The 14,874-nt window shown below is 44.9% G+C and overlaps 1 protein-coding gene across 1 annotated transcript in view; it reads right to left on the bottom strand.

Annotated features, from left to right (window-relative positions):
* Positions 1-3,555: 3,555 nt before the first annotated feature.
* fgf12a (fibroblast growth factor 12a) overlaps positions 3,556-14,874 on the bottom strand; it is a 26,503-nt gene continuing 15,184 nt past the window's right edge. The window contains exons 4-5 of the mRNA XM_053651921.1: positions 5,814-6,012; positions 3,556-3,801 (exon numbers count right to left, since the gene is read on the bottom strand). Of these exons, the coding sequence (XP_053507896.1) occupies positions 3,686-3,801; positions 5,814-6,012 (315 nt within the window). The 3' untranslated portion in view covers positions 3,556-3,685. The remainder of the gene's footprint in view (positions 3,802-5,813; positions 6,013-14,874) is intronic.

Genomic DNA, 14,874 nt, shown 5'->3' with positions numbered 1-14,874 from the left:
TTGTGTATCTCTGCTTTTTTTTTCAGCCAGCGCTGTTAGCCTTTTTGTTCAGCAGACTCCAGGGCCTCACATATCAGCTCTGTCCAAAGCCTTACAGCTATAGCGCTGCTGACATCGATACCACCAAGGTAGTAAATGCTGGATGCTTTGTACAAAAGTCCAAAAGTCCTTCATCAGCTCAAAAAAGCAATCAGCTAATCTGTTCTCGATTCCCCCGGTGAAAAGTTGAACAGCGCTTGCGGTCATGAATGAGGAGGGGGAAAAAAAACCTCTCCAGGAACACTTCCCAGTAAGGTAAATAAAAGGCATTCAGTAAGGAACATATCATGAAAACAAGCATTAATAGTCAGGGATGAATATGTATACACAATACATAATAATATGTATTGGCTATGGGATCCGCTAACAAACAGCAGAGATCGGACCCGGATTTAGAAACTGTATGTATTTTTGGAATCCGATCACTGTTTTTCCTTCGCCAGGATCGATTTTATTCTATCTCGTACTGCATGCTTTATCATACCAGTCCCTCCAGGAATCCGCGATTTTGCGATCGCAGAAATGAACGCAAAATCCCAAGCAATATCCGGAGGCGCAATTTTTCGAAATCACCGCAGATTTCCCCGATCCGGGCCGAGACGCGTCACGTGACGTCGTAAAGTCGAGCGCTCATCTAAAGCGCTCTTCGATTCACGTGCGTCGAACACGAGGACAGCTGAAAGGTCTCGTTTACCAAAAAAAACTTCGCCGCGAAAGACGATTTCACGCCATCGCGATTTCGCCGAATCGAGTAGTTTTCCGCAAAAGAAAAAGCACCAAGGTGCGTCGCAAATTTTGAGAAGTACCACGGCAAACTCAAGCACCTTGGACAAACCTGCCGCTCTTGTCTAACAACACAGAAATATTTCACTTTAAAAACGGTCTCTTTTTGACTCACACAGTAAGGCAGAAATTGTAAATTTATGGAAGGAGTCTCCAGTGTCAGTGCTCTGAGGTTACGCTGTAATTTTAAGATTTTCAAGTCTTCAGGACATGTTTCTTTTTTTTTTTTTGTCTTATTAAGTTCAAGAGAGAGAAAAAAAGAGAGCGAGGCTTGTGATAGAAGGACTGTTTACAGCTGCTATAACGGTGTGAGAACAGGAACTCCTTATATGGACATCCCACAACATTAAATGCAATTATAAATGGATAGAAAGTATATAAACAGTAAATGGACACCTCAGCCAATCACATTCATCTTAGAGAACTTGTTTGCACTGGGGATATCTAAACCGTATCTTCTTGTTTTATTTGATTTTTTTTTTTCATTTAGTTGCGTGACGACGTTTTTAATTTCTCATTTAATTGAAAATAAAGCTTCTATACACGCTAGCTGCATTTCTGCGCACTCATTTCTCTCATTGCAGTTGCTCTTGACCTTCATTACGCCTCTTTCCTCCGACTGCACCAGAGGGGGGTTAATGAGGGAACTGAGCTGTGTGATAGCATCTCAGAGAAGAAAATACAGTACACTCCCACCTTACCAGCCCATCTGTAACACACACACACACACACACACACACATTTAGATCTATACACACACTCGGTACAAGTCAGACACGCAATCTTTCTCGTCCTCAGGAGAAAAAGTCTGTTTCCATGACAACGGAAGGATGAAGGGCACAGGAGCACCATCCCAAAAATCGCACACTGGATTGGCACTTTAATTTCCAGCATTACACACGGGATGGAACAGCGACGCCGTCTGAATCACAACGTTTCGGATGACGTTTCATTTCATTCGACCGTAAATACTCCCGTTCTTTACATAAAGCATTAAAAAAAAAAAGATGTTGTTGTTTTTTCGGTGTTAAATCCTGGGACCAGAGTGAAAGCTTAGTATCATACCTTTATTCTTAAACAATCTCGAACATCATTCTTCTTAATATCAATGCATATTTTTTTTTTTTTTTTGTACATCTCATAATAATTCATAATGCAATATTACTATTTATATGATAGTGTTTCGGTACGGTGGAAACATCTGCAAATGTGAAAAATAAAGTTCTGTTTTTACACAGCAAAAAAAAAAAAAAAAAAAAAAAAAGGAAATGAAAAAAAAAAAAAACAAACACAACACCCCCCCCCCCCGCCCCCCCCCCAGTTTTGTTTAAAGCCTCTGCCTCACCGTTCAGGAACTGTCTAGAGATAGTTACTTGCTCATGTTTCATGTTCTCAGAATCCCACCCCCCCCCCCCCCAACACACACACACACACACACACACACACACACACACACACACACGAACACAATCCCCCCCATGTCTACTCTAGGTTAAGAAGAAACACAGCATTCCTGATTCATGCGTTTGAGTCCTTTGCAAAAAAAAATGTTTTCGCCACCTCCTTGCGGCAGACTCTCGGGTTCAGCTCTCACTGCTGCCCCTAGTGGAAGACTGGTGAATTGTGTACGGCGCTTTCTCAAACTGAGAAACTTTTTTTTTTTTTTTTCGCTGGAACTTAGCTTGTTTGCGACACCCAGACGACCCCCGAGAACCACCCCACCCCCACCCCCGTCCACACCTACAGCCTACAGGGCAGTCTTTGTGCTTTGGCCTGGACGGGTCGAGCGGGGTGGCAAACAAAAAGAAGAAGAAAAGAAAAAAAAAAAGAGAAAAGCTAGACCTTTTTTAGACTAGGGCTTCCTGAGTTGGAGAACGCTTGGGAGAAGAGGTATTTCGCCGTCGGTTGAGGCGTATGCTGGCTCAGCGAAGTTGTATTATTATTTTTCTCCAGCTCACAAGTACTCATCTGGGATTAGGAGAATTCTAGGAAGATTTGGGAGATGAAATCCAAATTGTGGCTATTTACAGACAGGCGTCCGTCGCGTTAAACCGTCGTCGGGTTTGTTCCAGGTCGAAGCAGGCGGAGAGCGGCGTCTCGCGCGAAAAATCTGCACAAAACGATTTCGCCAAGAAAAGACGGACGCTAGCTCTTCGTGGAATTAACAAACAAACAAACAGACGTGACGACTGCAGCTGAAGCCGTCTCACAAGCTAGCTGCGACCCTGCTTTTGCGTCCAGGAAGACCAAAATAAAAAAAACACCCCAAAGTCTACCTCATAACCCGCAGACCAATTTTTAAGTACAACTGTAGTATAGTCATAAACTGACACCACTATAGATTCGCTTCAGTAAAAGTGCATTCATTGACAAGCAAGTTAAATAATAATAATAATAATAATAATAATAATAATAATAATGTTTAAATGTGTGCAGTCTGGATCAAAAACCAAGAGAATAAATGGAGAAGGAGGAGATATTGTCGTTTTCAATACCAGTAATACACGACGAGGTGGAAAAGCATTCGGCGATTATCCTAACACACCAGAGCGCTTTTAAAGCTCGCTTTTCTTTACACAGTATCGATTCTTGTGACACGATTGACTTACTGCCCCGCCGTCATTGCATAAAAACGTGAGTTCGAGTCCTGATTTGCAGCTTTGCGTTTGTAGCGTCGAGCCCCTCCCCCTCCGCCGATGTCTTCTAACGGGTTTCACAGGCAAGACTTCGCTGGCGTATCGTTTGAGCGTGAGTTCCGTGGTGTTTTTCCGAAGGCTTGTTCTTTTCAGCAGGCGATGTGTGTGTGTTTTTGCGTGTGTGTGATTTATTTTTATTGATTTCTTTTTCGCATGTCCACGTCCTGCTATGTCGAGTTCTGGTTCACCGCTTTGCCTCCGTTCATGGCTGGAGTTCCTGAGCTTTTCCTGGAGCGATGCTTCTCTTCGATCTCGTGCAGCGAAGGCTCCCGGTACATGCAGACTGCGGGACAAACGAGACGCAACCGTCAGGGAGCGTAATGGGTTTTGTTAAAGCACAAAAAATAGAATCATAGAATTTAAGAAAGATGTGCTGTACAGGTTCCACTAGCGTGCGTTACGGATTCTTGATTTTGATTGGTCAGAAGGCGTTGATTACTTTTCTAGAGCAGCAGCTCTGACAGTTCTGCAGCCGGTTTCTATGAAATTGCTTGTTGTAGTACGTTATTGTTTCTATAGTCAGCACTCGGTCGCAGGGACTCGTACGGTGGACGTTCCACATAACCGGATTTTAAAACGTGGATGATCGTTGGTCCGGTCAATTTTTCTATAAGGAGGTTTACGGAAGGAGTCTCCAGTGTCAGCGCTTTGTAGCAGTCAGACGTCGTCAGGACAGAGGAGTGTACACTTTATAACAGTACATGAATATTCCCGTCGTTAACTCGTCGTTTACTCGTCGTTAGCTGGTCGTTAACTCGTCGTTAGCTCGTCATTAACTCGTCGTTTACTCGTCATTTACTCGTCGTTTACTCGTCGTTAGCTCGTCATTTACTCATCGTTAACTGGTCGTTAACTCGTCGTTAGCTCGTCATTAACTCGTCGTTTACTCGTCATTTACTCGTCGTTTACTCATTTACTCGTCGTTAGCTGGTCGTTAATTCGTCGTTAGCTCGTCATTAACTCATTGTTTACTCATCATTTACTCGTCGTTAGCTGGTTGTTAACTCGTCGTTAGCTCGTCATTAACTCGTCGTTTACTCGTCGTTTACTCGTCATTTACTCATCATTAGCTCATCGTTAGCTCGTCATTAACTCGTCGTTTACTCGTCATTTACTCGTCATTAACTCGTCATTTACTCGTCGTTTACTCATCATTAGTTCATCGTTAGCTTGTTGTTTACTCATCGTTAACTCGTCGTTAGCTCATCATTAGCTCGTCGTTTACTCGTCGTTAGCTCATCGTTAGCTCGTCGTTTACTCATTGTTTACTCGTCGTTTACTCGTCATTAGCTCCTCGTTAGCTCGTTGTTTACTCATCGTTAACTCGTCGTTAGCTCATCGTTAGCTCGTCGTTTACTCGTCGTTTACTCATCGTTAGCTCGTCGTTAGCTCGTCGTTAACTCGTCGTTAGCTCGTCGTTTACTCGTCGTTTACTCGTCGTTAGCTCGTCGTTAGCTCGTCGTTTACTCGTCGTTAACTCGTCGTTAGCTCGTCGTTTACTCGTCGTTTACTCGTCGTTAGCTCGTCGTTAGCTCGTCGTTTACTTGTCGTTAGCTCGTCGTTAGCTCGTCGTTTGCTCGTCGTTAGCTCGTCGTTAGTTCGTCGTTTACTCATTGTTTACTCGTCATTTACTCGTCGTTTACTCGTCGTTTACTTGTCATTAGCTCCTCGTTAGGTCCTTGTTATTTCGCCATTAACTCGTCATTTACTCATCGTTTACCCGTTTATTCGTCGTTTATTTGTTAACTCGTCGTTAGCTCGTCGTTATTTCACCATTAACTTGTCATTTCCTCGTCATTTACTTGTCATTTACTCGCCGTTAGCTCGTCATTTACTCGCCGTTAGCTCGTCATTTACTCGTCGTTAACTCATCGTCAACTAGTCGTTAACTCATCGTTTACTCGTCGTTCGCTCATCGTTAGCTTGTCGGTAGCTCATCGCTAGCTCATCGTTAGCTTGTCGTTAACTTGCCATTAACTCGGCTGGCGAATCGCTGTAGTATAAAAGGAATAAAACACTTCGGGTTTGCAGCGTGAGGTATTGTCATATCAGAGTTTCGCCAGAATGTTTTTTTTTGTTTCTTCTAGATGCAGCTCCATATTGACTGGACAATTAAAAAATAATAAAATAATTGATAATATGAACCAAATTTGAAAAGCTTCTTTGTGTTTGTGTTTAGCACCAGAGGTGACGTCTTTCATTAATATAGCTTCCAGCGCAGCAGCTGAAAGAAGAGCGTACACGCAGCTGAGCCTGTATTTATTTAGGATGCTCGACGGGTAGGAGTTCGAGTACCTTCAATAGGCCTGGGGAGGAAGTGTGACGAGGGCTTGGTTTTCTTCACACGGTTGCCCTTCATGACTTGGCCGTCTTTCGTAAGGCCCAAAAACCAGGCCCGGCCCGACTCCTGCTGCCGGTACATGGTGGATGAGTAGATGACGTAGTAGTTCTCAAACACAGACTCCTTGAATTTACACTCAGGGGTGAACATCTCCTGTAGAGCAGAAAAGCAATGAGTTATTTTTTTTTTTTCGGCTGTAGGTGGAGGTGATGGAGAGAGAGAGAGCGAGAGAGAGCGAGAGAGAGAGAGAGAGAGAGAGAGAGAGAGAGAGCGAGCGAGAGAGAGAGAGAGAGAGAGAGGAAGAAAGGGCAAAGATCCCAGAGGGAACTCCAAGATGGACGATGCCCAGCGTGTGTGATCAGTGGGGGGTTTGACAGGACCAGAGTGTGTGTGTGTGTGTGTGTGTGTGTGTGTGTGTGTGTGTGGCTGTCAGGCAGCAGATGTCGTGACCGTTAGCTGGGTCTCCAGTGTGTCTTGTTCTACAATGTTGGTTTAGAGGACTTGAGGTGAGGATGATGAACTCAAAACCTTCCATCTGACCACACACACACACACACACACACACACACGTTAAAAGAAAAATGAGCATGATCAGCTTTCTGAGGAAGTTTTGCATCAGCATTTCCAATGGACTAGATATTTCTACATCTATCTATTAGCATATTATTTTACCATCATGAAATGATCAGTAAGCAGTTTTAGCCAGGTAGCTAAAAGGTCTTGTTAGCCAGAACTTACACATCCTGAGGTCAAACTCATTCTGCCGGGGCAACGTGCTAGCTTGAGAGTATCCAGAAGCGCTAGTTTTTCTATCAGGTCACGTAAACTGAGAACGTTTAACAGATAGTACGTTGATACCGGGAAGGAGAACACGACTCTACGACTCTTTCCCAGTATCGCAGTAGCTAGCCTGCTCGCTAACCGGCCGATTAGCAGCGTGTAAACACCTTTCTGCTATTAAACAGATACAACTACACTTCTAGTTGTCGAACACTTCAAGTGATCATTATGACGTCTTGTAAAAAAGGTTCAGTCATTTAAATTATTATTATTATTATTATTATTATTTTAATGGCTAAGCTTCTAGTGCAAAGCTAAACTAGCGAATAGTGCTGATAAGATGGCTGACGCGAAAGGTGTGTAGGAAGCCAAACATAATTGGACGCCACTGGGTGTCACATGTTCAGATGTTCCCTCCTAAACGTTCCTGGCGAATCTCGGGCAAAAGGAATTTTTTAAAAAGCTGCGTCTCTGCAGAAAAGCCGTGTGTTCTGGAGATTTGGGTTAGCAACAAGCAAAAATGAGCGCAGGATGCCATACACAAATATTTGAAACGAGACATTTACGTCATTTTCGAATCATTTCGATGAGCGCCGGGTCCGCCTCCGTTTCCGCCTCCGTTTCCATCGTACTGGGGAGTTATTTGCGATTTCTACACACGCTTGGTGAAGATATGTTCAGCTTTTTTTTCCATCACTGTAGAACAGCGAGCGAACCAAAAGGATGAATTTTGCTCCGATTCGGACTCGACAACCGGACGGATAGGTGTTTGTTTATAACACCTTTGGGGCTGATTTTCTCTTTGTTCTGGGTTTTCATTCTGCTTTCTTTTTGTGTGTGTGTGTGTGTGTTTACGCTCATGGGTAAATGATAATGTGATGCAAACCCAAATACACTAATGGCGCTCATGCACTTTAATAAGACAGGAAGGTCCCTCGTAGCCGGCTTCGATGCATTTTTAGATTAAAAGGCTGTCTTGGTAGAGAGTAAACTTGCACAGGTTCCTAACCCGAGCTCCAAGCCCTGCACATTTGAGTGTTTTCCGACGTTTCCTGGCGTCCCATCGGCTCTTCCTGAATTGACGTGGGTGTGCTAGAGCAGGGAAATCACTACCGTGTGCGGGGGGACGGGTGGGTCTCCAGGACCCGGGATGGAAACCTGTGGTGTAGAAGTGGATTTCAATTACTGTTAGGAATTCCACCTGTGCGTCTGCTTTCGTTCCTGAGTTCAAGACCTCCGAATTCCCCAGATCTCAATCCGCTCGAGCGTCTGTGGGACGTTCTGGACCGACAAGTCCGATCCAGGAAGCCCCACCTCGCAACCTACAGGACTTCAAGGATCTGCTGCTAACGTCTTGGTGAGAGATCCTGTACCACGGCACGCCGTCAGAGGTCTCGTGGAGTCCGAGCCTCGACGGGTCAGAGCTTCTTCAGAGGCACGAGCGGACCTACACAATATCACGCAGGTCTTAACGTCCTATTCGTCCCGTTAAGTTTCTTGTTTCCGTCTTCCCTGGTTTTCTCGCGTTCCGAATAATTATCATGATACCTGTTTAACGGTGCGCGACCTATGCGAAGGACAACGATGATGATTTGTGGCTCGCCCCTAATGAACATCACGCCGATTTTCACTTCGCCACGTTACCAGAGCAGGTCCGGGACGTTAGCTTCAACGTGTACTTCATGAAATGATTAATACTCGCATCCCGATCGAACATTTACATAATCAGTACAACGCTGATTAAATCCCTGAGCAAGCGAACACAGTGTTAACACAGAGGAATTTCAGCGAACAACAGAAGGGAAGGGGAAAAAGAAAAAGAAAAGAAAACCCCAGCAAACAATCTGCAGTGACGGAAGTGTGATGAATGGAATTTTTTATCTAGCGCAACCTCCGAGGCGCAGTCTGGGAGGTACAGCGCCGAGGACAACTTCTAAATGAAATCGCTTCAATTGGAATGCCTCTCGGAGCCGAACGAAAGACAAAAACGGCCCGTTCGCGATACGAGGCGTTTCCTTCAGTCAACTTGAAGGATATGCGTCAGGAAGGTAAAGAGAACAAAAAGCCATTTTGAAATCATAAGCAAGGACAAAATAGAAATAAAGAAATAAATAAATAAATAAATAAATAAATAAATAAATGCATTTTTGGACCGGAACTGATTCCCTGTGACGTTTTCATTTGGTATTTTGTTCGGTCTGAGGTTGTCTGATCCGAACAGGTTGTCACGGCAGAACGTGTTGGATTACTTTAGGTACTTTAGGATTACTTTAGGTACTGTAACAATTTTTTAATTTACTAACGTCGTCATCAGTTCCTATTATCACGTACGTTATAGCAGCGACGTTCCTACACCACTCTCTGTCTGTTTTTTCTCTCGCTTTATTAAAGTTAATGAGACAAAAAATGTTTTTTTTTTAAAAAAAAAAAAAAAACCTCGTCACGTTATCGAGAAATCAGAAAAACTGACACTGGAGACTCCTTCCGTGAACACTAAGCGAACGTCTCCGTACAGAAAAACGTCTCCATTTCAACCCCTTACATGTTTTTTTTTTTTTTTTAATCCACTTATCATTAGCTTTAGACGATGCGGCGCGTCCACCGTGCGAGTGTGTCGCTATGGAAACGGTAACGTATTAGAACGAGCGCGTTAATACACTTCCTCGGCGCTGTGGTGTAAGTGGTGAGCGGGCAGCGCGATGGAAGAAACGGACAGGAAAGACGGGGGATTGAAACGAGCGATTTGATGAGAATGAAATTCTGTGGCTTGAGCGATTCACAGCGCCGATAAATCAGCGGACGGGAGGACGCACGGCGACGGCGGGATCGAATGCGGCGTGGAGATGAGACGGGTACGGAAGGCCCATGCGTGTCGCTACGCGAGACTCCGGAACAAAGATGAATAGAAGTGAATCGAACAGGACGGCTCTGCTTGAGCTAGACGTATCGTTTATTGCCGATGTCTGTCTGACAGGACGTTATTATTCCGGAGGCAGAGCCCGGGAGGACTGCAAGCACGCAGACGCTGTCTAGACAAGTCGCTTCAATCACACTGAAAGTCTCCGAGAGGACACGGTTCTGCCTCTGTGACCGAACGTAGACGTGAAGACTAGAACATTCCCTGAATAACAGCGGGTAAATCAGGAGGACTTATTTACTCTTCGGCCATGCGCTAAAGGATAAAATAATAAACGAGACAGCTTTAATCAAAGAGCTGGTGTCTGATATTAAGTGGATGCTGGCTACTAATGGGGTTGTGGAGGCAGAAATCAATTACCTAGCCCCCGGCAGAAGGCTTTCGATCACACAGGTATCGATCCGTGAAGATTATTGGGGAAGCACGGAATTTAAAAAAGAAATATTTCAGCGTTTTACTTAGCTTAATGGCTTCCAACCGTATCTGTAATGTATACGGACTGCGAAAAGAACAGAAACTCACTAATAATGGAGGTGGTTTTTATATAGGTCTAAATGCGTTTCATTCCGCCCTTCAGAAATGGGAGTAGGGTGAATCTGTGGCCGCGTTAGAGGTGGAGTCATGGGGCTGTGATGGTGCGTGGATACTACAAAACCTTCCAGAAAACCTGGAACTACTTTTTACTGTTGACCTGGTGACTGCCTTTTCAGGGGGCGTGGCCTGGCCCGGTTCTCCACTTGGAGCGGCTTGTGACTGCGTAACTGAACGTCCGTAAAAGAAGACGGCGGCGACGTGGTGTCGTTTTGGATCTTCAGCGAACGGAGGCGAGACCGGTCAGACCGGGTTTACGGGAAAACATGCTGAAATACTCGCGTCTCGTTGGCCGACGGTCTCTCGATTCTGTCAAACGCTAGCTCGTTCGGTCAGTTAGTGTGAGGGGGAAATGGATGTACGCGGATTTTTTTTTTTTTACCAGTAAAGCGGTTGAAATGAAGTACCGTGAACACGATATGAGCAGAGCATGAGGACAGATAATGTACTTTGCATGGCGCTGTAGCAGCTAAACCCACAGTGATAGCTTACAGTAGGTGTGCCTCTCCTTGGCTAGCGACGCCAAACTAGACTAGTCTCGTGTGTGTTAGATATCTAAAAAGCTTTATAGCTGATCGGACTGGTAGTCCTGTCCTGCAAACAGTGATAACACCCGAGGCAAGTTTTCTGATCGAGCCAACTTTTTGTCCAATTTTCACATTTCTCGGCAATTGGCCGTCCATTTTTTTGATGGAGAAGAATCTGGGCTCAGCCCCGGTTTGGGGGTGGAGAATCAGCCAGTCATTTGATACTTGAGGCACTTTTATAGCGCTTTTAGTTCTTGATGGTGAGTGCGGCTGTGCGCCAGTCTTCCTGCAATTGGATTTCATTAGTTTAAAGATAATTAACCCCGAGAGCAGAGTTGCTGAGATGTAGACCTGGCATTCAGAATGAGTTGTGTGTGTGTGTGTGTGTGTGTTTGAGAAAGAGACAGAGAGAGACAGAGAGATGAGAGTAAAAAAGCTCTGGCCGACAGAATTCCCCATCTATCTCGTATCGACGTTTCTTTCTGCAACACGGCGATGCAGAACAACGGCGTTAACCCGCGGTGACTATTGAAGGGAAGAGGAAGTGCTTCCGTCCTCACGGGAACGTGTTTTGTGCACGCCTGAGAGAGGCACGTAATTAGCGCTCTAGCTGAAACGAAAAATGGAGACGGAGGTGTGTGTGAGTGGGTGTGTGAGTGCATTTTAATCAGTTATGAGCGCGCATATAAGAAGAAGCCGTGTAAATGAGAGCGTGCAGAGGCTCGGTCTTCGTGCTTCCGAGTGGCTTTGATTTATGGAAGAAGGTGCACTTGTGCTTAGTCAAAGAAAGAGAAATTTAAAGAGGAGAGACAGCGAGAGAGAGAGAGAGAGAGCGCAAGAGAAAGAGAGAGAGAGAGAAAGAGAGAGAGCGCGAGAGAAAGAGAGAGAGAGAGAAAGAGAGAGAAAGAGAAAGAGCGCAAGAGAAAGAGAGAGAGAGAGAAAGAGAGAGAGCACAAGAGAAAGAGAGAGAGCGCAAGAGAAAGAGAGAGAGAGAAAGAGCGCAAGAGAAAGAGAGAGAGAGAGAAAGAGAGAGAGCGCAAGAGAAAGAGAGAGAGAGAGAAAGAGAAAGAGCGCAAGAGAAAGAGAGAGAGAGAGAGAAAGAGAGAGAGTGCAAGAAAAAGAGAGAGAGAGAGAGAGAGAGAGAGAGAAAGAGAGAGCGCAAGAGAGAGAGAGAAAGAGAGAAAGAGAGAGGGTGCGCAAGAGAAAGAGAGAGAGAGAGAAAGAGAGAGAGAGCAAGAGAGAGAGAGAGAGAAAGAGAGAGAGAGAGAGAAAGAGAGAGAGAGAGAGAAAGAGATAGAGAGAAAGACAGAGAGAAAGAGATAGAGTGAGAGAGAGAGAAGGAGAGAGAGAGAGAAAGAGAGAGAGAGAAAGAGAGAGAGAAAGAGAGAGAGAGAGAGAGAGAGAGAGAGGGAGGGAGTTGGGATTACCGCTGTGCAAAAAAGTAGGCCACATCAAGCGTGTCATAAATAATGGAGGAGAACTCTCCATAGCCGATTACGGAAACCCCGCGCATTCCTGCTCTTAACGCTGCAAAGCCACACCACTGTTGGTCACGACGAACACCGCAGTGACAAGCAACAAATTTTACGTCTAGCGCCTTAGCAAATTCGAATCTGAAACCGATTAGATCACGTTAGAGGTGCGTGTCACGGCAACAAACGTCACATTTTTACTCACGTAGAAATCTGGTGTCAGATATGAACAAGCTCACAGGGTACAGTAAGGTCACGTTCGTTCCTTTAATTCAATTCAATTCAATTTTATTTGTATAGCGCTTTTTACAATAGACATTGTCTCAAACTAGCTTTACAGAAATATCAACACGGTATACAGATATTAAAGTGGCGACGGTGGTGAGGAAAAACTCCCTGAGATGTTAAGAGGAAGAAACCTTGAGAGGAACCCGACTCAGAAGGGAACCCGTCCTCATCTGTTTAACAACAGATAGTGTGAAAAAGTTCATTATTGACTTATATGAAGTCTGTTTGGCCTTAGGAACAGCCGCAGTCCCAGCAGTCTGGAATTGGAGAAGATTTGAGCTCCATCCAGAGGCAGAAAGGATCAGGATCTCTAGTATCTCCATAAAATCGTGTGTGGCTCCACAGAAGGAGAGAGGGAGAGAAAAGATTATTAGGACTGTGCTTAGCGTAACAGAAAGTCTAGTCAGGGTAGGCTTGAGTAAACAAATACGTTTTAAGCCTGGACTTAAACACTGAGACTGTGTCCGAGTCCCGAACACTAATTGGACGGCTGTTCCATAACTGTGGGGCTCTATAAGAGAAAGCTCTTCCCCCTGCTGTAGCCTTCACTATTCCAGGTACCAACAAATAGCCTGCACCTTTTGATCGAAGTAGGCGTGGCGGATCATAGAAAACCAAAAGGTCGCTTAGATACTGTGGCGCGAGACCGTTTAGTGCTTTACAGGCTAATAAAAGTATTTTATAGTTAATGCGGGATTCCACCGGGAGCCAATGCAGTGTGGATAAGATCGGGGTGATGTAGTCGTATCTTCTGGTTCTAGTTAGGACTCTAACAGCTGCATTCTGGACTAACTGGAGTTTGTTTATATTCCCACTGGAACATCCAGACAGTAAGGCATTACAGAACGCTCACGTGAACACGTACCGACCGCACCCGTTTCATCTGTTCCAACCAGAAAGCGTTTGAAACATGACGCTTTTCCACGTAAGGACGTGTTGGTGTTGTTGTTTTCGGCTCGGGAAAACAACGACACGAGGATGGTCGGAGTAAACGAGTGAAACGTGACGAGAAGTCCGGCCCTGCTTTTAGAGGACGCTCTGAGGAAGTTTGTCATTTAGCGTGAAGAACGCACACACTGCTCATCGGCAGTCAGATTTATGGCTATCTGAGCGTTGCGTCTGTCGCGGGCTGCGTGGGCCAAGCACCTGGTGTGTAACCTATTTAGAGGTTTAAAGCAATTATTAGCAGAAGATCGTGGCCATTCCGGAAAGGCACAACACACACACACACACACACACTACCTTGAATTCACCTCCAAGACTTTGCCGCTAAGTCATGGTGTTCTTTAAACAGCTAATTGCTGAGTTAGAATGAATAACGGGCATTATTATTATTATTATTATTATTATTATTATTATTATTATTATATAGCTGTACTGTGTACTTTTGTTTCGTCGTGCTCATTAGGACCACGTCTTCTAGAGGTAGATTTAAGTACGATCAAACAATATCGCAACCCTGATACATCAAGACGTTTTATACGGTACACGATGTCCCCACAAAGTCAGACAAAAAAACCTTCAGGAAGAAAAGCATGAAACATCTGAGTGATGTTTTATCGCTACGCAAATAGGTTTGAAGGAATAAAAGAAAATAGTCGGTTTGAAAAGAAAGAGCGGAGTCGTTCGGGTTTTACGGCGGCCGTCATATCACAGCGCTGTCGAATTCTCCGTTCTGATTGGTCAGAAAAGTGTTCTCTATAACAGCAGCTCGTACAGGAGTGCAGGTTGATATTAACGAGATCGTTCTAATACGCTACTGTTTCTATAGTAACCGCTCGTCTATAGGGGACCGTACGTCGGACGCGTCACGTAAACGGGTGTAATCGTTGACGTGGCGAAGTTTTCTGTAAGGAGTCTCCAGTGTAAAACTTTAACCGTATGTTTTCGGACGATTTCTCGGTAACGTGCAGTTACGCATGCTGTGAGAGTTTTCGTTGTGAGAGTTGTGGGCAAAAATGCTCGAGTTTCGAGTTTTTTAAAAAATTAATAAATAAAATACGTGATGCGTTTTGCATTTTTTGTGGGGGTTTTTTTGCGGAAAACTACTTCAATTGGCGAAATTGCAACGAGACCTTTTAGCCGTACTCGTGTTCGACGCACGTGAGTCGAAGAGGGCTTCGGCCGAATGCGCATCGTGATGATGTCACGTGACGCGTCTCGGCACGAATCTGCAGTAATTTAGAAAAATCGCAAGCTCCTCCGGACATTGAAAATTATAATCCAGATGTTTAGGTTCAAAGTTCTCGAAGACAAGGGACGAGTCGCATGGTTAGAGCGCGGAGAAGACCAGCCAATCCTGCTCCGCGCTCTCGGAGCGTGGAGCTCCCAGGATGTTGCCAGAGGAGCAAACATAACGAGCAGGAAGTCTTTCCCGAGTAATTACACCCCGAAGGACCGAAACCGACATCTCCACACTGGCGAAGTTGGAAACTCTGTC

This window comes from Ictalurus furcatus, chromosome 20 (assembly GCF_023375685.1).
Source record: "Ictalurus furcatus strain D&B chromosome 20, Billie_1.0, whole genome shotgun sequence".
Lineage (NCBI taxonomy): Eukaryota > Metazoa > Chordata > Actinopteri > Siluriformes > Ictaluridae > Ictalurus > Ictalurus furcatus.
Note: the sequence above shows the minus strand (reverse complement) of the source record. Positions and strands in the feature narration are given on the sequence as shown.